Source organism: Rhododendron vialii, chromosome 8a, assembly GCF_030253575.1.
Source record: "Rhododendron vialii isolate Sample 1 chromosome 8a, ASM3025357v1".
Taxonomy (NCBI): domain Eukaryota; kingdom Viridiplantae; phylum Streptophyta; class Magnoliopsida; order Ericales; family Ericaceae; genus Rhododendron; species Rhododendron vialii.
Genome location: NC_080564.1, coordinates 31921061 through 31942903, shown reverse-complemented (window position 1 = coordinate 31942903; position 21843 = coordinate 31921061). Strand labels below are relative to the sequence as shown.

Genomic DNA, 21843 nt, shown 5'->3' with positions numbered 1-21843 from the left:
GTTTTGACTTTGCAAGAATCGATAGGAGTTGGTTTGGCTTTTAGTTTGGGAAAAATCGAAGACCCTTTTTGTATGTCTCTCTCGCATTTGCAAGTCGGACCGATGAGAGAGATCATCTGTGATTTATAGACTCACAATTTGTTCATTAAAGATCAATTAAAAGGTAAAGGTACTCCATTTCAAACGCATACTTTGATTCAGTTCTAACTTCATTTGGAAGATGTCAGCGCAAATCTCATTGATACTCTCTCTTTTATCCAAATGACCGAGTCCAAAATTCCGCGGTATCAAATTCCTCAAACAAAGTTTGCACTCTCTGACAAAAAAAATACCTATCCAGAAGAACGTAATGGCAGCTCCAATTTTTCTCACTCAAAAGTCAAAACCCTAGAAATTGCTCCGTAGAAGATTTTTTAGAATTTGGTGTTGGGAAAATCATATGATTAGGATATTTCTTGCTATAAATTAAATGCATAAACAAGAATAATAACAACCAAGTACGGCAAGTAAATATTACAGTATTAGAGAAAAGACAAGAATAGCCTGTGGGGTGGTGGTCGAGACACGTGATGGCGCCCTCCTAAGGAATGTTAAACCCCCTTCTGCACGGGATTGGATGGCGTTCTTTTCCCAAAATACAACCACCTTCTTCGGTGCATCGAATTGAACTCATGAACCGTGTAATTTCCCAACACTCAAAATAATCCACGAACGTATGAAGTAAAAGAAACAGGAGAAGCTTTTATATTTGAGAAAGAGTACACTGATTAGAAGATGAGAAGAGAGGAATTTGATTGTCCACCGTGTAAGCCAAAACTGAGTAGAGAAGTAGTTTTTCTTAGTCGCACTTAGGAAGGAAAATCAATAACTTATTTATAGAGATTAGATATATCTATCAGAGTTTGTTATGAACTCCACGTTCATACCTTTAGACTGGGGGCACATCAATTTGTCGCACCTCAATCACACCCCTCTCATATACATGTGGGTCCCTAACATATATTGTGAAATTTTCACATATGCATGTGAGAGAAGTGTAGTTAGGGTATGTGTCCTTAGCATTCCCCGAAAAATAGACAGTAACTTACATCTTTATGTTACTTTTAGTAATTTACCCTTGTCTTTACAATTTGTACGAATTGGTCCATTAATTGTTCACGAGACTCTAGAGCCAAACACCTAGTATATCGAATTCCTTAACAAACCATCAAAAATGATTGAGCTTGACTTGTATTTTTAATGAACGAGTTTGAGCAAGCCCAAAATCGAGCCGAACTCGAGTTGTTTGGTTTGTTTAGTAGTACCCAATACTCTTGATGACTGGTCTGGTTTTGGTTCTACCATTCTCAACCAAAACTTTCAATTTGGTTCTTAAAATAGCTAACAAAGGGATCAAACCAGTCTGGTTTCACCCCCAATATTAGCTTGCAAATCTACCAACTAGAATATTCTGGGAGAAAACTGGAGATACAATCTATCCAAATTAATTTCCATACCCCTCTAACTTCTATTCTATGTACTCTATTGGAATCCATAACAATGGCTTAACTTGTTCATCAATTACCATTTATATGGAATAATATCATTAGCAAAAAACCAATTGAATCATTGATTGATAGGAAAATCAAAAGGCATTACGTTTTGATAAAAAATAAATGATCAATGTAATATAAGTACAAGCCATGCATCATCTAGATGAAAATGTAATTTTGTTTTTGCGTGTTTCAGTATCAAACCAAATAATTTCAAAGTAAAGATTGTTTTCCACAGGAATTGAGTGTCGATTGATAACCTCAACGGCTCGGTTACTTTGGCAAACGGGTAAGATTTTGGGATAAGGAAGAAGGGGAGTGCAATTTTGTTCACCCTCCTTAAAAGAGGGTGAACGTTACCCTATTTTCTTCAGGGTGTGGAACTGAAGTGATAAGAATAAGGGATTAACTTAGAAAGAGTTTGTTTGGTAGTTTGTTTGGTAGTTTGTTTGGATAAATAAGAATGGGAGGATAAAAAAAATATTGTGAGAGTTTGCTTAGATGCCCCTTGAGAATCTATCTGTCTTCTATCTATATACTGTATTATGGAGGGCGAGAGGGAGAAGGGAAAGTGGGAGTGGGAGAGACTTTTGGAAAAATTATTCTATGCCCTATTAGGGATACCATCATGTGGTACTTTGAATTCATTTTGCGCTACACAAATGTCTTTTAGTGTATAAAATAAGACTAATGCTAGCGTGCATCGAATATGAAACCCAAAAAATATTAGATTATATTTTTTATCACTAGCGTAGTACCCGTTCGATACACAGGGTCAAAAAAACCAATGTTAATTTTTTATCACATGCATTGAACGGGTACAATATTTGATTCTTGTTACAAATTAATTTGATTTAATTTTTTTTGAAGAAATTTAATTTGATTTAATATTTGTTGCAATCTGAGTCGTTCAATGCCGAGCATGGACGGCCCGAATTGGCCCAACACTCATGTTCTTGAGGGACAACATGCACCCCGGGTACCTTTTCTATCAACTAGTGTCGTTACCGTTCGATGCATGCGACAAAATATTTGTGTGGCTCCGCTACAACATATGGAGTTCACACAAAATTTGTTGTTGGTCTCGTGCATCAAACGAGAACGACACTAGTACAAGAAGGGTTGGGAGAGTTTTGGGACACTCTGATTGTTACGCCGCCTCGGATAAGCTTATCCTAGAGTGTGGGGTGGGTTTCACTACATGGGTCTTAGTTTATCCATCAGAGAAGCAATTCGAGTGCAAAATAAGGAACCAAAACACCAGATAATAGTGGACTCGGTTTAGTTTTTCCTCCAAATGTCCTTAATTATCTCCTTCCTTCTCTACCGGTTTAGTTTTTCCTCCAAATGTCCTTATCTCCACCCGTCAAACAGCCGCAAAACTCGCAAGGGGCTAGTATAGTGGTTAAGGCTTATGCCTTAAAATTTATCTTCCTCGTAAAATTTAGGTTTGAAACTTTTTAAGTGCCATCTATAATAGTGGGTCGAGTTCTACGAAAAATAATTATTTAGCAGAAACAACTTATCTAAAGCCTTTAAATTATAGTAGCAGTAAAAAAAAAATTGAAAGAAATTTCAGAAATTGCAAGAACAGGAAAAAGGATTGCAAAAATCATTTTCAAACACCATCCATAAATCGGATAAAAAAAAAAACACCATCCATAAACGTGTGCACGGGACCACCGTGCACTCCGTCAAAGTAAGCGCAAGCAAGATCACGGCCTCCACGTGGCAAATAAATCACCGGAAAAGCAGGCAGGATCTGTGGCCCTAAAATCCAAAAAAAGAAAAAAAAAAACTTATTAACAGATAAGAAGGATGACTTTTTATTTATTTTTCCAATTATTTTTTCTGTTGACCAGTGCATTATTTCCAATTAGATGGGGGTTGATACAACGACTTGATTCCATCAATTTAAGATACAAAAAATATTTAATAAATCAAGAAAATTATGGGATAAACTTGACTGCATTCCCGAGGAAACAATCCAATTCAGTTTGACAATCGAATCCTTCTCTCTCTCTCTCTCTCTCTGTTTCCATACTCGGTTGCGTTGCTGTCCTCTGTTTTTGTTTGCTCTGTTTCTGAGTCAAACTCGGAATCCGACTGAAGGAGGAAGGGAGATGTCGGGAGAGCAAGTGCTAATCGGTTCAATCGATCAAGGAACCACCAGCACCCGGTTCATCATCTATGACAAACAAGCTCGCCCAATCGGATCTCACCAGGTCGAGTTCACTCAGTTCTGCCCACAAGCAGGGTACCCCTTCTCTCTCTCTCTCTCTCTCTCTCTCTCTCTCTCTCTCTCACACACACACACACACACATCCAGTATCTACGAGATTAACTGTTCATATCATTGTTGTGGGTTCGGGTTGGGGCGAAAAAGAAGAAGAGGGAGTTTGATTTTGAAATATTGTATGTCTCTCTACAGATGGGTGGAGCACGATCCGATGGAGATTGTGGAGAGTGTGAGGGTTTGTGTCACGAAGGCCATTGACAAAGCAACTGCCGATGGGCACAACGTGGACAGTGGACTCAAGGCTATTGGGCTGACCAACCAGAGAGAAACGACGGTCGTTTGGAGCAAATCTACTGGTTGCCCTCTTCACAACGCCATTGTTTGGATGGATGTCCGTACCACTTCGATCTGCAGGTCTAATTTTTATTCATTTGATTTTTGTGCTTTATTTCACTTCTCGTTTATAGAAATCGACGGTCGGAGATCAGTATGTTTGCTTGTTCTGGTTTATGTAAAACAAAAATTATACTCACACAACAATCCAAACACAACACCAAACACAATCTCTCACATATATGTAGACTCCATACTACATATGACTTATTACATTTTTTGGGGCCTTAAAAATCTGCCCTTTTGGGGGCCTAAAGCCATGGCACCCGGCCCACCCTTTATGCCTACCATTTTTTAGTTTACCCTTTCTCTTACCCAAATTAGGAGAGACCCAAGTATCTCAACACCTCTTTTTACTGTTTTATTACTTACAAAAGGAGGCCGACTATAGGTACCAATGGGGTACACAAATAGATTTTTGGTAAAGAAATGGGTTAGGGCAGGAGATGCTCTAACTCTTGACAAATCACCCATTTGGATTGAGTACTTTCGTGAGAAATGGAGAGAAAAGTACAAAATACAGTAATATTTTTGGATTGGCTAGTTATGTTATCAGACCCTTTCACACAATCCAAAGGGCGGTTAGATCAATAGTTGGTTCTTTTCGGTAATTGGAGCTTAGTGATGTCAATGGCGTTTGTTATTTGGTGAGAAATCAAAATCTTTTATTTTCTTACCATAAACCGCCATTCAAATGGGGCTCTTAGTTCAACTAGCTCTTCGTTATTCTAGAGATGGTGGGGGATAAGTGGTTGTTTTAGAAAACGGAGTCTAGTCCTATTCTGGGTGTTCATTAAGGATTTTGCATCTTTGATCAAGACCTAATTATGAAATGGTCTATCTCTTAATCAATTTTGCCATGTTTGGATTTTAATGGGCCACTCATGTGGAATTTTGTATCCTGTGCCTGAATTTGTTCCTTGAATTCCTTCTTGTTATAAAGCTGGCTATGCCATTGATCACTTGCACGGGGTGGGGAGCCTATGTCAGTATGTCTCAACTGAACTGATAGTTCATTGTATCTTATACAATGAAGTATTTACCGCAATGTTTTGTATCTTATACAGGAGATTAGAGAAAGAGTTACAAGGTGGACGGACCCATTTTGTTGATACTTGTGGCTTACCCATAAGCACTTATTTCAGTGCCCTGAAATTGCTATGGTTGATGGAGAATGTGGATGCTGTCAAAGAAGCTGTGGTGAAAAAGGATGCCCTTTTTGGAACTATAGACACCTGGTTGATTTGGAATTTGACTGGAGGCATAAACGGCGGCTTACATGTCACCGATGTTTCAAATGCATCACGAACTATGCTCATGAACCTTAAAACACTGGAATGGGATAAACCCACATTGGAAACACTAGGAATTCCTCCCGAAATCCTTCCCAAGATTGTTAGCAATTCCGAGGTTATTGGAAATATAACAACCGGATGGCCAATCACCGGAATCCCAATCGCTGGATGCCTTGGCGATCAACATGCAGCAATGGTGGGCCAAGCTTGTAGGAAAGGAGAGGCAAAAAGCACTTATGGCACTGGTGCTTTCATCCTTCTCAACACCGGTGAAGAGGCAATTCAGTCTACTCATGGTCTATTAAGCACTGTAGCTTTCAAGCTCGGTCCAGATGCTCCAGCAAACTATGCTATCGAGGGCTCTATTGCCATTGCTGGAGCGGCTGTTCAGTGGCTCAGAGACGGTCTAGGCATAATCAAGAGTGCAAGTGAGATTGAAGAATTGGCATTGCAAGTTGACTCCACAGGTGGGGTTTATTTTGTGCCAGCGTTTAACGGGTTGTTCGCTCCATGGTGGCGTGATGATGCTCGTGGTGTTTGTATTGGGATCACTAGGTTTACAAACAAGTGTCACATTGCTCGAGCTGTGCTTGAGAGTATGTGTTTCCAGGTGAAAGATGTGCTGGATTCAATGCACAAGGACGCAGGGGAAAAGGGTGAGGTCAAAAACGAAAAGGGGGAGTTCTTGCTTAGGGTTGATGGTGGGGCTACCGTTAACAATCTTCTGATGCAGATTCAGGTTAGCTTTACCCCTTTGCTGAAATTTTTGCAATTTCATCAATGCTTTGTTGAATTAACTAGTTCAGCTGAAGATGAGGATGAGGATGAGTGGCTATGTCCATATTTGCTTGCCTTGACCTTTGAAGAAATTTATTTCTGTTGGAAGTTTACCGTTTCTGGATCATATCGATTCTGCACAGTCAATGAGCCAAACTTGACTCAATATTAGTTTTCCCATTAACCAAGTAATTCGATAATAAGAAAAAATATTGTTTTCCAATAAAATAGATGGTTAACCCTTCTGTAGCACCTCATAAAATTCTCCGATTGACTAGATAATTGGATGACTACAAATATTTCTGTGGTAAACAGTATCCCCCTTTACTACTACGTACTCCTATAATTTTGGCAACTATTCTGTCATGAATCAGGATCGTCGTTTGATAGCTTAATTCTAAGTATTCTCAATTCTCTTAATGTTTTTGCCATCTTGTCCCTTTTGAGTCATGTACAAATAGTTGGATGCTAATTGTTGTTTACTCCTTCCCTCTCATAACTATTTTAGATAACTTTTTTTTGAAACTAATGATTTACAGGCAGACTTGCTGGGTAGCCCAGTGGTAAGACCAGCTGACATAGAGACAACAGCGCTTGGTGCAGCCTACGCTGCTGGGTTGGCTGTCGGTGTTTGGACAGAAGACGAGATTTTTGCTGCCGGGCACAAGACAGATAAAGCGACATTCTTCCATCCAACCCTGATGGAAGAACTGAGGAAGAAGAAGGTGGATTCTTGGTGCAAAGCCGTTTCAAGAACTTTTGACTTGGCTGATCTTTCCTTGTAACTTCACTCACTCCTTGTCCCCCCATGTTTCTGTTATCTGCCTTCCCATGTTATCCTTTTTCCCTTCTGTCCACCGTCTGTTTGCTTTATGCACCTGCGTGTGCTGGAAACCTTAATTTTATCGCACTCTTGAAGTTTAATCATAATAAATTGCTCTTTTTAAGGTATTGACTGCTTTGCTATCAGATCCATTTAAGCTGATGTGAGAAAAGGTCTAAGATCTCTACCGTTGCGATCTCTAACGCGAATAGATCCATTTAAGCTGTTTAGTCAAGTGGCATGAATTCCTCAAAAGTTTGATCAAATGGAAAAGCAGATTCAAGACACCAAACTGAAAGAAGAACATTGGACAATCAAGAAACCAAACTGAAAGAGGAACATTGGACAATCCTATTTAATCCACAAATCGCCATTGGTTCCCCCAAAGTGGTCTGATAGGTCAACCCCGAGGGGTTTGGCCAGGTAAGAATGAGAAAGCAATAAGTGCTTGTCCTCTATGAGATCATATGTTTGAATCCCACAGAGGCCAAATATTCTAAACGTCGGGGCCATTAGAGTATTTGCTCAGTCGTTAACCTCAAGGTCCCTGAATTGGTCGAGGCGCGCGTAAATTGACACATACACTCAGTTATTTAAAGAAAAAAGAGTAGCCAAATAAGTCGGTTGTCGATATGTACCTTTTATATTGGAAAAGTTTCTATCAGCTTAACGACTTTTTGATGCACCCTAGGATCGCAACGCAAGTCCAACATGGTAAACTCGAGCCGAAGCTGCCGTTTTCCATGGGCATTTTCTTACACGATTGAGGATGCCACAATTTTCTCCGATTCTTATCTAGACTAGACTACAACCAATAGATGTAGGGGCGGACACAAGGGGTGCCGGGTGCCCCGCCCTACACAACTCCAAATACTCCCACTAATTGAATTAGTTTTAGAGGTTAATTTTTCTATAGGATTGGCTCCTGTTCCTGGAAGTCTCTTGAGGGGACAAAAATTTATAAAATTTCTCTATATGGGTGAAAAAAATTCCAAAAAATTCAAGTTTACAAATCAATTTTTGGTTATAGGTGCAATATTAAATGGTGGTAAGATGCATACGTACACACAATCTCGTCTCCTTATAACTTACTACTAGTAGCAATATAAGTAATAGATTATGAGTGTTGCTATAGGTACCGAAAATGGGGGAGGGATTTCGTACCGACGGCCGCCGGTGGGCCATCTCCGGCCACCGGACGGCCGATCCGAGCCGTCCAAAAATTCTAAAAAAAAAAACCGAGGGGCCTAACGCGGGAATCAACATTCGAAGTGTGTAGGGTGCTTGATCGGAGCACTCCTTTTCGTGTGTATATGTCGGCCGTCCGGTGGCCGGAGACGGCCCACCGGCGGCCGTCAGTACGAAATCCCTCCCCCATTTTCGGTACCTCTATCATTTCTGAATAGATTATACTTTACTTTTTGTTATTAATGTAGAGATACATGTGATTCGGTCCTTGTTGACTACAAAGTTTGCGTCTGTCACCGAATAGATGTGGATAACTAACATTTCTACATGTATCGAGAATCAAGGGGAAAATAAGTCGCATGATAAGATTCGAACTCATATCATACACAGTAATATAATAAAGCGTCTCATCCACTAAGGCATAATTCAAAGCCTGTATTGAAAATTTGAAACAACGATCTTAGAAAATTCACCTTGTCGGATATGACTTTAGTCCCAAAGCTTATATAAACTAACGAGTTGTAATTAGGGCAGCAAATGAAACCGAGTTCGTGAACCATTTAAAATTTGGCTCGGTAAAAACTCATTTGAATTCGATCTGTCTACTAAACGAAACAAATCCGAATCTCAATTTTAGTTTAATGAACGAGCCGATTGAACCTGGCAATATTCCACTTGACTAGACTAGCAAACCTAGAATACACATATTATCGTCGTGTGACTTTCGTATATACCCTTGAATACGCATAAATTATAGAGTAACTAATATATGCACACAATACAAATTTTAAAACTTGTATGAACTTTTCAAGTACTATATAAACTTATACATGCACGGAATATATTCTTATAATTATATGTATGTAATAAAAAATTTATTTGAGCTCTAGACCCATATAAGAGCTTAAATACATACTTCCTTTTGAGCTCTAGACCTAAATAAGAGCTAGGAAAGTTTTCAATACACACCCCTTTAAGATGTGTACCATATGCACCTATTGTGTGGTCCAAATTGTGCCACCTCTAAAAAAATTACTTGTAGGACCAGTCATTCATAACCTTTTATTTCGTATCGTAACTTTTATACGAAAAATTCGTAACTTTTCATTAATATAATTCGTAACTTTTTAGCAATAGATTCATAACATTTTAAGAATCATAACATTTTTGTGTGTTTCAATGAAGGTGCATATGATACACATCCAAAATAAAGGGTGTGTATTGTAGCACTTCCCATAAGAGCTTAAATACATACTTCCTTTTGCTCATTAGCTCAAGAACAAGCTCGAGTTTGAATCAAATCTAGGCAAACTCGGCTCGCTCAATTTTCATTTAACTTTGAGTTCTCTAAAAACTCGACAAACGTACCTAAACATTCTAAAGCTTGGCTTGACTAGACTCGTCTGCCGCTTGCAATAACACACGTAATGAAAATCTCACAAAGCTTCACTATGAAAAGTTGGAATCACTTGACATATGTTTGGTGAATTGTAAACCGAAGTCGTTGCCATGGGCTAAACGTTCTTCATGGGATGGGCTTGAATTAAGGTTAATTGGGCTTGGGCAACATAGTACCGTTCTCTCCAAAACTCTCCAAGGCAACTGCTCTGGTTACTGGTACAAATTCTAATCGCAATGAAGATTTGTAGGGAATAATACAAGGAAAAAACGTATTTGGACTCATTTCAGGTCTCACAAAAATTTAAAAAAATAATTATAAATTTTTAAATATTATTTTATAGAACCTTCTAAAAAATCAACTTCAACAAATATCGCTAAGTATTATTTTTAAATTCGCAGGGACGACTATGCAAATCTTCTTTCTGAATAGCAGGGCTCTTTGTTTTTAGCTCATAAATCATAATGATGGACCACTTCACACCAACTTCGTACACCACCCCCCTGTCCTTGAAGATGAAGCGAAGTAGCGAACAAAACCACACAGCTAGCTACACCTACATGAATGATTGGAGTATTTGCTATGTCCACTTCCCAACTAGAATTAATGCTTACAATATTACTCAAAAGGACCTTCCATGTTCCAATGTTATCTGAGACTCCAATGATCCATTCTCACTCTGCACTATCGCTTGACTCATTTGGCTTTAAAAGTGAAACTTTAATATTTTTTTTTTGTCTTTATTCAAAAAAATATATTACATTTGTTAATTTTGCGTTGAATTTTTTGTGACTTATTGATTCGATGCCAATATTTATGTGGAACAGAAGCATGAGCAAGGAGAGCGAGGCCAGTTTCCACAACATGACGATGGCGCTGTTCAATGGAACCATTTTGTTCATGAGTATGTGGGCATGGCAAACGATGTAGAATGCCCAGAGTTGCAAAATAAGAATTGAGTTTTCGGAATTCACCACCCCAATCGGTTTGAACATAGTATTTTATTTTAGATGAAAATTGGCACTCAACCATAGCTTGAAACTTGGGAAATACATTGAAGACATCAGATTTATTGAACATGGGAAAATACCAAATGTACTTTGAAAAATCATCCAAGAAGATTACAAAGTACTTGTGAGCATCACTAGAAAGAAAAGGGGAAGGGCCCCATACATCACTAAAAATTAAATCTAATGATGTAAACTTTTATTTCCCGTACTAGACAAAGTAAGCCTAGAGGATTTGCCAAGTTGACATGCATGGCAAATGGTGGTAGTGCACTGTTTATTGGCTGAAAATGGAAGAGCTTGAGACTTCAAAACTTGATGTAAAACACGGGCATGGGGATGACCAAGATGACGATGCCAACAATCGAGAGGAACACATTCAGAAGAGAGAGCCAACGGAGGAGAGGAAGGTGGAGAGACATGAAGACCCGTAGGAGAGAGTTTGTAGAGGCCACCTTCATTCTTGCCGTGGAGGAATGGTTTCTTGGTAATTTGATCCTTGACAAGAAAATAAGATGGATGAAACTCAAAGAAAGCATTATTGTCTTTGCAAAATTGATGAACAGATAATAATGATTTAGTAAAAGAAGGAACATGAAGAACATTTGTAAGTTGAAAAGAAGAGTTAGGAGAATGGAGAATAGATGAACCAACATGAGAAATGGGTATACCAGTACCATTACCAACTTGGAGCTGTGAATTGCCATGATAATCGTCAAAGGTCGATAGACTAGTAAGATCCGGAGTGACATGATGGGTGGCACCTGTATCCGGGAACCAATCAACAGTAGTGTAATGAGCACTAGGATAATTCACACGCTGATTAAAGCGATCATAGCATTGAGCGGCAGTGTGATTTGTGCGACCACAAATTTGGCAACGAATTCGGGTAGCGTTGGGTGGGAGAGAAAGAATCCCAATGGCAGATGATGAACCAGTAGCATGTGGTGGGTGGCGATGCCCAGAGGAATTATGGTAGCTCCGACCGCGACCGCGATTGTGGAACCCACGACCACGACTAGTCTAAGTGAAATGCGCCTGAGGAGATTCAATGGGCAATGAGATCTGAAGAGAGGAGAAGGTGTCATTATGTAGAAACTCGTGACTGAGCAACAAGCTATGAAGTTCAGAAAAGGACACATGATCCGGTCGGGAAGCAAGTGTGGTGACCAAGTCCTTGAAGTTTGAGTGAAGTCCTTTGAAAATATAAAGATTGAACTCAACCCGAGAGAGAGGTTTTCCAGCAGCACTGAGTTCATCAGCCAATGTTTTGGCTTCATGAAGAAATGCAGTAACAGAGCGGTCTTTTTGCCGAATGGATTGAAGACAACAAGTGAGATGAAGCACTCGGGTTTGCGAAGTAGAGGCAAGAGATTTTTCTAGAGTGTCCCAAATCTCATGAGAGGTTGTGGAACCGACAATAATGTGGAGAACTTCTTCAGAGAGAGATGAAATTAAAAGACTCATGAGAAGTTGGTCTTGTTGAGTCCATGCTAATCAATTTGGACTAGGGGAATCACCAGTGGATGGAGGGCACGGGAAAGAACCATCAACATAGGCCATAAGATTTTGGCCACGAAGATAAGGAACCATTTGAGTTTTCCAATAGAGGTAATTTTTGGTGGTTAGTTTGAGGGAAATAAAATGATGGGCATTATTGAGAGTGATAGGTTGAGAAGAGAAATTTGATAGGGACGATTGGGTGGAAGAAGAAGAGGTTGATTTGGGAGGGGAAGCCATAGCTTTGATACCAAGTTGAATTTGATTTTGGGAAATAAACTGTTCTCTCACACAATTTGTGCTTGAGAGTATTGTATTTATATAAGAGAATCTGTTACAATAGATACACATGGAAGTACATTTGAATTTGAATATCTAACAATAATTATCTCAACAATCATTATCTCAACACGTTTTGGCGAGAGAAATCCGAAAAGTAAAATTTTTTGATCGAACTCATAATTTTGTTTTCAAAAAGACGAGAATAAGTAAAAAAATATGACTTATTGACTTATTTTTGTCTTTATTCAAAAAATTATGAGTTTCGATCAAAATTTTCTACTTTTCCGATTCTTCTCGTCGAGATGAATCAACAAGTTATAGAAGTTTGACGCAAAACAAACAAATGCAATTTTTTTTAATGAGGACAAAAAATAAGTCACTCAACCTTTTAATCTAAACTCACCCTTAATCTTTGTTTTATCACTAATTTTAGTAGCATGAGATGTTTTTAGAAGTCGCTTTAACGCGCGCGCACGCTGATTATGTGCTCTTGTGAATTTTTACATGAGAAGTTTTCGGGAAATCGTTTTCATGCTCGCACGCGCAATTAAGTACTTATTTTATATTTCACGAGATAGATGATTCTTTACTAATACAACAATTTTTATTCAAAAAATAAGTACTTATTTTAATTAGTGAAATATGAATCTCAGATTTAGTGTATGAAACCCCCATTCCATTGCATGATGCATCGAATTCGAATGGTTGGTTATACTTAAATGCCGGTAATATCGCTCAAACCCAAAATCAGGACAAAGACCCAAAAAAATTTACAGTACTAAAAAACTGTGTTACGGAAATGAAATCGGAAAGTGAGGAACGGTGGGGTTTACGACGAAGAAGTGTTTTCTTCCCATTGGTGTTTGTTTGCAGGAGTGGAAGAAGCAATATTGTGGGTGGAGGGAGGGGAGGGGAAATAGCAAGGTATTATCCGTTGGGCACGCTATCCAACACACGCGAAAGCACGGCAGGAGTGACTGTACTCTGGTCCCCCATTTCCCCGATTTAGAATAGTACAGTACAGTAGTAGATTAGTATCCAATGCTTCTGGCCTCACCACAGTATTATCATGCAGTAGCACTAGCACCACCATACTGTCCTCTCTTGATTGGATTCGTTCTCATCTCTCTACTACTACACTATTTGTGTGTTCTAAATTGGTAGGGTCACCTAATTAGTGCAAAATGAGCCGAATTTTGAAATGTTAAGTTTGACTCGTTTATAACCTAATTCATATATTGAACAAGTCGAGCTTTTTCAAGTTGAGTCAGATTTTAGAGTGGTGAATGTCCCATATACTCACGAACTTAATATTCAAGCTCTTTTGATTACAAATTGAGTTGAACCAAATGGCTCGGCTCAGCTCGTTTATGTGTGGTTTGTTTACAGCCCTGTTCCTACTGCTAACTTTGAGTGGGGGCGTACTGTAACAACAACTAGCCCAAGCACACCCAAACCCACCCTCTTATCCTCGGATATTCCCCATCCTCACGTACATAAATACCCCATCCCTCAGCGCCCATACTCTCCCCCCTACTGTGTCACTCTCTCTCTCTCTCTCTCTCTCCCTCCGCCCCTCCGCATACCGCCGTGTCAGCCAGCAGAATCTCGACACATCTAGGGTTCCGTCGATCTCATACAACCATGGGGTCCACGTTAATGTCAGATCTGGCGACGGAGATTCTTATTCCGCTGTGCGCGGTGGTCGGAATCGTGTTCTCGCTCGTCCAGTGGCTGTTAGTCTCCCGCGTGAAGCTCACGCCCGACCGCACCGCGTCGGCGCCGTCGAGCAAGAAGAACGGTTACAATGACTACCTCATCGAAGAAGAGGATGGCATTAATGACCACAGCGTCGTGGCTAAATGTGCAGAAATACAGAATGCTATTTCTGAAGGTGATATATATACAACCCTAGATCTCTAGTCATCTATGCTAGATCTTATTTTCTCTCTTTTTTGGTGATAATTATATGTGCAGCTGTTTATCTAGATTGTATTTATCGGTGAAGGGTAAAATGGGACGGGAAAGTTTTTATCTTTTTAGCTGGATGATATGTTTCTGTAGGGGTATTGAATTTTAAACAATGGAAGCCAAGTGGTTTGAGCTTTGAGTGGTCAAGAGCGCGGACGCAAGATTCTTGTTGTGGGGACCAAATTTTATTCATATTATAATGGCAACATATCATCATCTCCTATAATAATAAAACAATTTTGAGAGTACCTTTTTTTCATAATTTTTACAAACAAAACCAAAATGTCGTTGAAAAAATGGGGATAATCGGGAGGTGTGTGGGGACCTTGGCCCTCACTTGCACCCCTTGTCTGCCCCAGGTCAAGAGGTCCATGTTCGAGTCGGGCGATTGATGCCCCTCGAACTTTGCGTTCCTACGAAGCTCGGCTATGTTCCACTGCCCCTTGGTGGGTGGTAGAATCTTGGCAGGGCGGTAGAAGCTTTGGCTCTATGTACATTCCAGAGCCCGCCATGGGTATGGAGTCCCGGGGCTGCTACTTCTAGTTCCCGCGCCCCCCCCCCCCCCCCTTGTCCTCTTCCCTGTTGGAATGAGAAAAAAAAAATGGAAGCAAAGTGAAAATGTTTTGAGTTTGGTGTTGTCTAGCTGTTCAAGTGATAGATGACAGATACATTCTTGATTTTCGAGGGTTTCAAAATGGATAATGAATACGACCAAATCATGTCTTACTTTTCCTCTCTGCGTTTTCCTAGCTGCCGAACAGGGTTTAGGGGTCTGTGCGATCACTTTGCTTTGTTTTTGGTTACCAGCTCAGATCCCGTTTAAAAAAGAAAAAAAGAGGCTCAGATCTACTTTTATGTCGGTCTAGACTCTAGACATATCAAACCAATGATGTGTTTTGTTACATGGATTATTTTTTGCGATTACGAGATCTTCTGCGGTTTGATTTGTTGCCATTGCAATGCAATAAACGTCTTTGTTGGTTATTTACAGAATTTGTTTTAAAAGTTAATGATTATCTTGATATTGGGAAGAGCAGTTATTGTTCTCTCTCTCTCTCCTCGTTGTTCTGTGGTTTGGCTGGGAGGTTGTAATTATTTTTGTCCCACTAGAGTAAAGTTTTGAGGCTTTTATTATACTTTTGGTTTGATTAGTTGTTCACTTGTTCATCCACGTGCACTGCACGTGGAGAGTAATACAACATATACGGTCATGTAGTGTGGGGCCATGCTTGCTTTAAAAACTTGGAGTATAAAATATTATACAGACACACCCTCAAGATTTTTTAATAATTGCATTGACCGTCCTATGACTCTTGAAATTATATTGGCCCCCTGTACTCCTTTGACTATATGCAGATGCATCCCCTTCATTAAGGATTGTCAACAAAAAAAAGTTGATATCTGAAGTTCAAATTTTGGGATGCCAATATTGCCTGGAACAATATTTTACTAGATCAATTCAAGTAGGTGGACCATGTGAAGAATGAAGATTGAAATGCGTATGAATGATCTAATATCAGCCAATGGAAGTTAACCTCGTAGAATGAAAAGTCACGTCATTTGTTGATAAGAGATAACATACTTTTGTGCATAATTTCTAACTTTTTCGCACCGATTTTGAAGATCTCAATTAGTTATTTAAATTGGGGTGAAAATCAGAAAATTGTCACAGAAATGCTTTATTTTTTTGTCCGAAAATGATGTGACTTTCACGTAAAGAACTAAAATTATGGAGTGAAGGGAGTCTAACTGTAACTGTTGGAATCCATTCACTGCCCACCAAACATCCACTTCCATTAGCTACAGCTATTTCATTGCCAAACTCATCTCCTACCACCATTCCCACTGCCTTTAGAGGCGCTAATTGACAACTTCTTATGCATTACAGTCTTTGCAATGGAGACCATAGTCCATGGCTAAACTCCACCATTTTGTTACCAGGTAATCTAGACATGCAATAGGCAGTTATTAGGAACCTAGAATTTCACTTTTTGGAAGGATATCTTTTACACCTTTTTTTGCAGACTGTCAAAATGGCCAATATATTTCTCCTTGCAAGACTTGGTCCTTCGTGGTTGGTATCTTTTTACATTTTTCGGTTTTCGTAATTTGCTTGGTGAATTGATTGCGAAATCTGATTTCCTTGTAGTTTTTATGAAAGCAACTCACTTTCAGGAAACACCAGAAAGATATTTTTCCCATACCAAAACCAGTTTCTTGCCAAAAAAAGGACCTAGTTATTTTGAACTTCTCATTTTGGTTCTGAAACATGGAAAACAATGCCAAACTTAGTATTCAGAATGATAAAGTTTGTATTATGTTTTCATCATGTCTTGTTTTATTGCTATACCTTTTGTTTTCCTGTTCCCTTCCTATGCTTCTCTTCTGGTTCAAGCTCTACCCTTTGGTTTTTGCCTGATATCAATGTTATCCTGTTCCATGTCATGTTAAGTATTGATCTCTGTGGTTAAGTTAATTTTATCTTTGTGCCACTACAGGACTGTTACTTTTAGCCTGGTGCTTTTCTGAATCTCTATATGGTATCACGTGGGATTGTAAATTAATTACATCTGAATGTAACAGGTGCAACATCTTTTCTGTTTACTGAGTATCAGTATGTGGGCGTTTTCATGGTTGCTTTTGCAATTTTGATTTTCCTTTTCTTGGGCTCTGTTGAGAGCTTTAGCACAGAAAGCCAACCCTGCACCTATAATCAGCATAAGACGTGCAAGCCAGCACTTGCCACTGCCATATTCAGCACCATCTCCTTCTTACTCGGTGCTGTCACCTCTGTCGTGTCTGGTTTCCTTGGCATGAAAATTGCAACCTATGCGAATGCGAGGACAACCTTAGAAGCAAGAAAAGGTGTTGGAAAAGCTTTTATCACTGCATTTAGATCTGGTGCAGTTATGGGTTTTCTTCTTGCTGCTAATGGCCTCTTGGTCCTGTATATTGTCATCAATCTCTTCAAGCTCTATTATGGTGATGACTGGGAAGGTCTTTTTGAGGCAATTACTGGTTATGGACTGGGTGGGTCCTCCATGGCTCTCTTTGGGAGAGTTGGTGGAGGTATCTACACTAAGGCTGCTGATGTTGGTGCTGATCTTGTTGGGAAGGTGGAAAGGAACATTCCAGAAGATGATCCAAGGAACCCAGCTGTGAGACTCTTTCACTTTTGAATTAAAAAATGTACATGTTAATTTGGGACTTGTTAAATTCAGGTATCTTTATTATTGCAGGTAATTGCAGACAATGTTGGTGATAACGTGGGAGATATTGCTGGCATGGGGTCTGATCTATTTGGTTCATACGCCGAATCATCTTGTGCTGCGCTTGTTGTGGCCTCTATCTCCTCCTTTGGAATCAACCATGAGTTCACGGCAATGTGTTATCCCTTGCTAATTAGTTCTGTGGGCATCATTGTTTGTTTGATCACCACCCTCTTTGCAACTGATTTCTTCGAAATCAAGGCTGTCAAGGAGATTGAACCAGCATTGAAAAAGCAGCTTATTATCTCCACTGTTTTAATGACTGCTGCAATTGCAGTAGTCTCTTGGATTGCACTTCCATCATCCTTCACAATTTACAATTTTGGTTCCCAGAAAGTTGTGAAGAACTGGTAAGCTTTGCCTTTATCTTCCTTCCCCTATGTCTTAGTGTCCTTCGTTTCCAGATAATTTCATAAAAGTGGATGTAATGTTGATACTTAAAAAGGTTATTCGACAATGTGCCAAGTGAGTCCTATCTTACTTGGACTCTGTGGCAGGTATATATCTAACCATATCTAAGCATTGGATTATCTTGTTTTCCTGTTCAAGGACAAAAAGAAACTTAAAGTTCCATATTTCTTAGTAGTCTTCTTTAATGTTTAAATGAATCTTGTGTTTATAAGGTGAAAGCACTCCATGAATATGAGAGTTTCACATACCCTCATCACTAGTTGTTTCTCCTGAATGAATGTCCAAGTTCCAATTTCACTCACACACACAAGTTTAGATTCGTTGTATAGCGCATTGAGTATATGAGATGTTAGCAAAAAGAATTTGTAAAATCAAAGTTGTCTAGCCTGGGAGAAGTAGTTGATCAACTTCTATTTGCTTGTTTTTCATATATCTTGAGGTAATATAATTTGTCTCAAAAGCGTTTGATTTTCGCCTGCAGGCAACTATTCTTGTGCGTTGGTGTTGGGCTTTGGGCTGGACTTATTATTGGGTTTGTGACAGAGTATTACACCAGCAATGCATACAGGTATCTCACATTGCAAATTAACTCACATCTACTCTCTTTATGCATCATTTCTCATGCATCTTTTGCTTTTATATAATGTAGTCCTGTGCAAGATGTTGCTGATTCATGCCGGACAGGAGCTGCCACTAACGTTATCTTTGGCCTGGCCTTGGGATACAAATCTGTCATCATCCCAATTTTCGCCATTGCAGTCAGCATTTTTGTTAGTTTTAGCTTTGCTGCTATGTATGGTATTGCGATGGCTGCCCTTGGCATGCTTAGCACCATTGCTACTGGGTTGGCCATTGATGCTTATGGGCCCATCAGTGACAATGCTGGAGGGATTGCCGAGATGGCTGGTATGAGCCACCGAATCCGTGAGAGAACTGATGCCCTTGATGCTGCCGGGAACACCACTGCTGCCATTGGAAAGGTACTAAAACGTTTTTTTTGGCTATAACCATAAAGGTCATGCATGTGATTATAGTACTGGGCAGTGGCTTGATGTAATACCTTTTACGAGTTAGGCTTTTGAATTTTCTGGTTGAACTTTTTTTTATGTTTCTCAAAATGATGGGAGCCTTGAGCCAATAATTATGTCAGTCATGCCACTTTTATAAACAACTCAGCTTTAAGCTGCTATGATGGTCTTAGCTAGAGAATATTCAACTGATTACAATTTATAATGACCTAAGCCTGACATTTCATGCGATACTAAAGTTTTAGTTTTATTGTTTAGCTTAATCTAGCATTTGTTTCCTCTTTATTGTCCTATGTTTTTTGCCTATTGCTGTTTATGAGTTATTGTTTCCAGGGATTTGCTATTGGATCTGCCGCATTGGTGTCATTGGCACTCTTCGGTGCATTTGTTAGCCGTGCAGGAATTTCAACAGTTGATGTTCTCTCACCGAAGGTGTTCATTGGTTTGATTGTTGGTGCTATGCTTCCTTATTGGTTCTCTGCCATGACAATGAAGAGTGTGGGAAGTGCAGCATTAAAGATGGTGGAGGAAGTTCGAAGACAGTTTAATACTATTCCGGGTCTCATGGAGGGCACTGCCAAGCCCGATTATGCCACCTGTGTCAAGATCTCCACTGATGCTTCAATCAAGGAGATGATTCCACCTGGCGCCCTTGTCATGCTTACACCCCTCATTGTTGGAACCTTCTTTGGTGTTGAGACGCTCTCTGGCATTCTTGCTGGCTCCCTTGTTTCTGGCGTCCAGGTAATGTTGAAAACTACATTGGAAATTTCAAAATGACTTGTAGCCGGAGTACATCTCTACTCGCTTCGAATTTCCAGAATAAGTTTTGCGAAATTCTTTTTAGAGATAGTTGTTGAAGATGCAAATGCTCTTCATTTTCATGACACATTCATTTCTGTTACTGAAAATGATTCCCGAAAATTTGATAACATATTTTTACTGCTTTCCCCATAACAAGTTTGCGTTCAAAAACAAAATCCAAAAAGCAAGTTCAAAAAACTGTCAACCAGTAACTTTCTGAAACATTTCATGAATAACTGATTAATTGTAACCAGAGTTTGTTTCTGAAGGTTTTCCGTTTATTAATTGTGGTTTACAGATAGCAATATCTGCATCCAACACTGGTGGTGCATGGGACAATGCCAAGAAGTATATTGAGGTAATAATCTAGAATAATGTGTTGAGTTGGTTTTTGTAAGCACGTTATCAGGTGAATGTTGCTAAGTAACGATATGCACTTCGTAAATTTTACTGCAGGCCGGTGCCTCAGAACATGCTAGGACCCTTGGCCCCAAGGGGTCAGATCCACACAAGGCAGCTGTGATTGGTGACACGATCGGTGACCCTCTTAAGGACACATCAGGCCCGTCACTCAACATTCTTATCAAGCTAATGGCAGTGGAATCACTTGTGTTTGCTCCCTTCTTTGCCACTCATGGTGGCCTGCTGTTTAAGATCTTCTGAGAGGGAGTGGATGAAAAGAAATAGAGGCGGGAGGTGGTTCAACTTGTCCCGAGTGGGACAGCTAGTGAAGTAGTGAACAATAATTTTTGACGAGCTGATGATGATGATAATTGCGATGGTTACAACAACGATAATTGTCATTGTAGTTAGATGAGAGTTCGGAGCTTGTTTGTAGTAGTTTCTTTGCACTGTTTTGGAACAGAGTTATTTAATTCCCTGTATTGGCATCTGTTTCCTTGTAATGAAGGCAGGAGAGCAAGGACGGAAAGGGTTTCTTAAAACTTTTCTGGTGTTCATTTCTTTTTGAGGAGAGTTTTTCGGCTACACACCTAATTTTCCTGGGGTTGTAGTTCAATCGGTCAGAGCACAGCCCTGTCAAGGCGGAAGCTGCGGGTTCGATCCCCGTCAGTCCCAGACGGTTTTCAAAAATACATCGATTCATCTCCATTTTCTGTGAAAAGGGGGACTGAAATTCAATCAGAACAGCACTGGGTGAATAAGAAATAGGATGATTCTCTGAGTCGCTGGATCACAAATTGGCCCTATGATTTCAAGTCCACTCGTTGATTTCGAGAAAACCGAATCAATGACTCTCTATAGCTTTGGCTGCAATTAACGCGATGATGTTTATTGAACGAGTGAAGCTACTTTCTCCTGGCTCTAACCCAGTGGAGATTGTGAAAAGGAGAAGAATACTGCTCTTGTAACGTATCCTACTGGTGACTAACATTATGGATAATCTGATTACTAGGTGTCAAATACCCAGTAACTTCAAATTGAGATAGTTTTATTTCGGTGTTAGCTTAATTCGTGAATCTTTATCCTGGGGAAATTTTTAACATTTTCAGAGTTAGATACTCTTTTTTGTAGGATTGAGTCTAGAACCTCATATTTCCGTTCGTGGGAGGATCTCATGCCGATTGGGCGAAGATGATTCTGGAATGGATATATAATCAGGTATCCCAGTCCGATTTCAGCCGATTCGTAAGTGGGAAACACGGAGATCTAGAATCCAATTTTTCTTATTCCTCTCAAGATGTCGGTCTGTACTCGGCAAGAGAAAGAAAACAAAAGATTTTGGTCATTCAAATTAAGCTTAAAACGTGTTCAGTCCATTTACGTCTTACAAACAAGCACATTTTAGTTTTGCACAATCAGACACAGGAGGGAATGCTCTCATTCCTCCCAGGAAATATTCCCAGTGAAGGTCTGCATGATCTTTCTCTTTACCATCAACCAATCTGTCCTCCGGTCGGATCTAT

At 39.6% G+C, this 21843-nt stretch overlaps 2 protein-coding genes across 2 annotated transcripts; both read left to right on the top strand.

The window, feature by feature from the left end:
• The first annotated feature begins 3369 nt into the window (after positions 1-3369).
• Positions 3370-7187, top strand: LOC131335381 (glycerol kinase). The gene is made up of 4 exons (XM_058370704.1): positions 3370-3789; positions 3964-4185; positions 5232-6198; positions 6776-7187. Exons 1-4 carry the CDS (start codon positions 3656-3658, stop codon positions 7019-7021), a joined length of 1569 nt encoding a protein of 522 aa, XP_058226687.1. The 5' UTR covers positions 3370-3655; the 3' UTR covers positions 7022-7187.
• Positions 7188-13907: 6720 nt separating this feature from the next.
• Positions 13908-20862, top strand: LOC131335379 (pyrophosphate-energized vacuolar membrane proton pump-like). Its single transcript, XM_058370702.1, has 8 exons — positions 13908-14329; positions 16990-17564; positions 17646-18025; positions 18568-18654; positions 18736-19066; positions 19448-19858; positions 20217-20276; positions 20375-20862. Exons 1-8 carry the CDS (start codon positions 14080-14082, stop codon positions 20579-20581), a joined length of 2301 nt encoding a protein of 766 aa, XP_058226685.1. The 5' UTR covers positions 13908-14079; the 3' UTR covers positions 20582-20862.
• Positions 20863-21843: the final 981 nt, after the last annotated feature.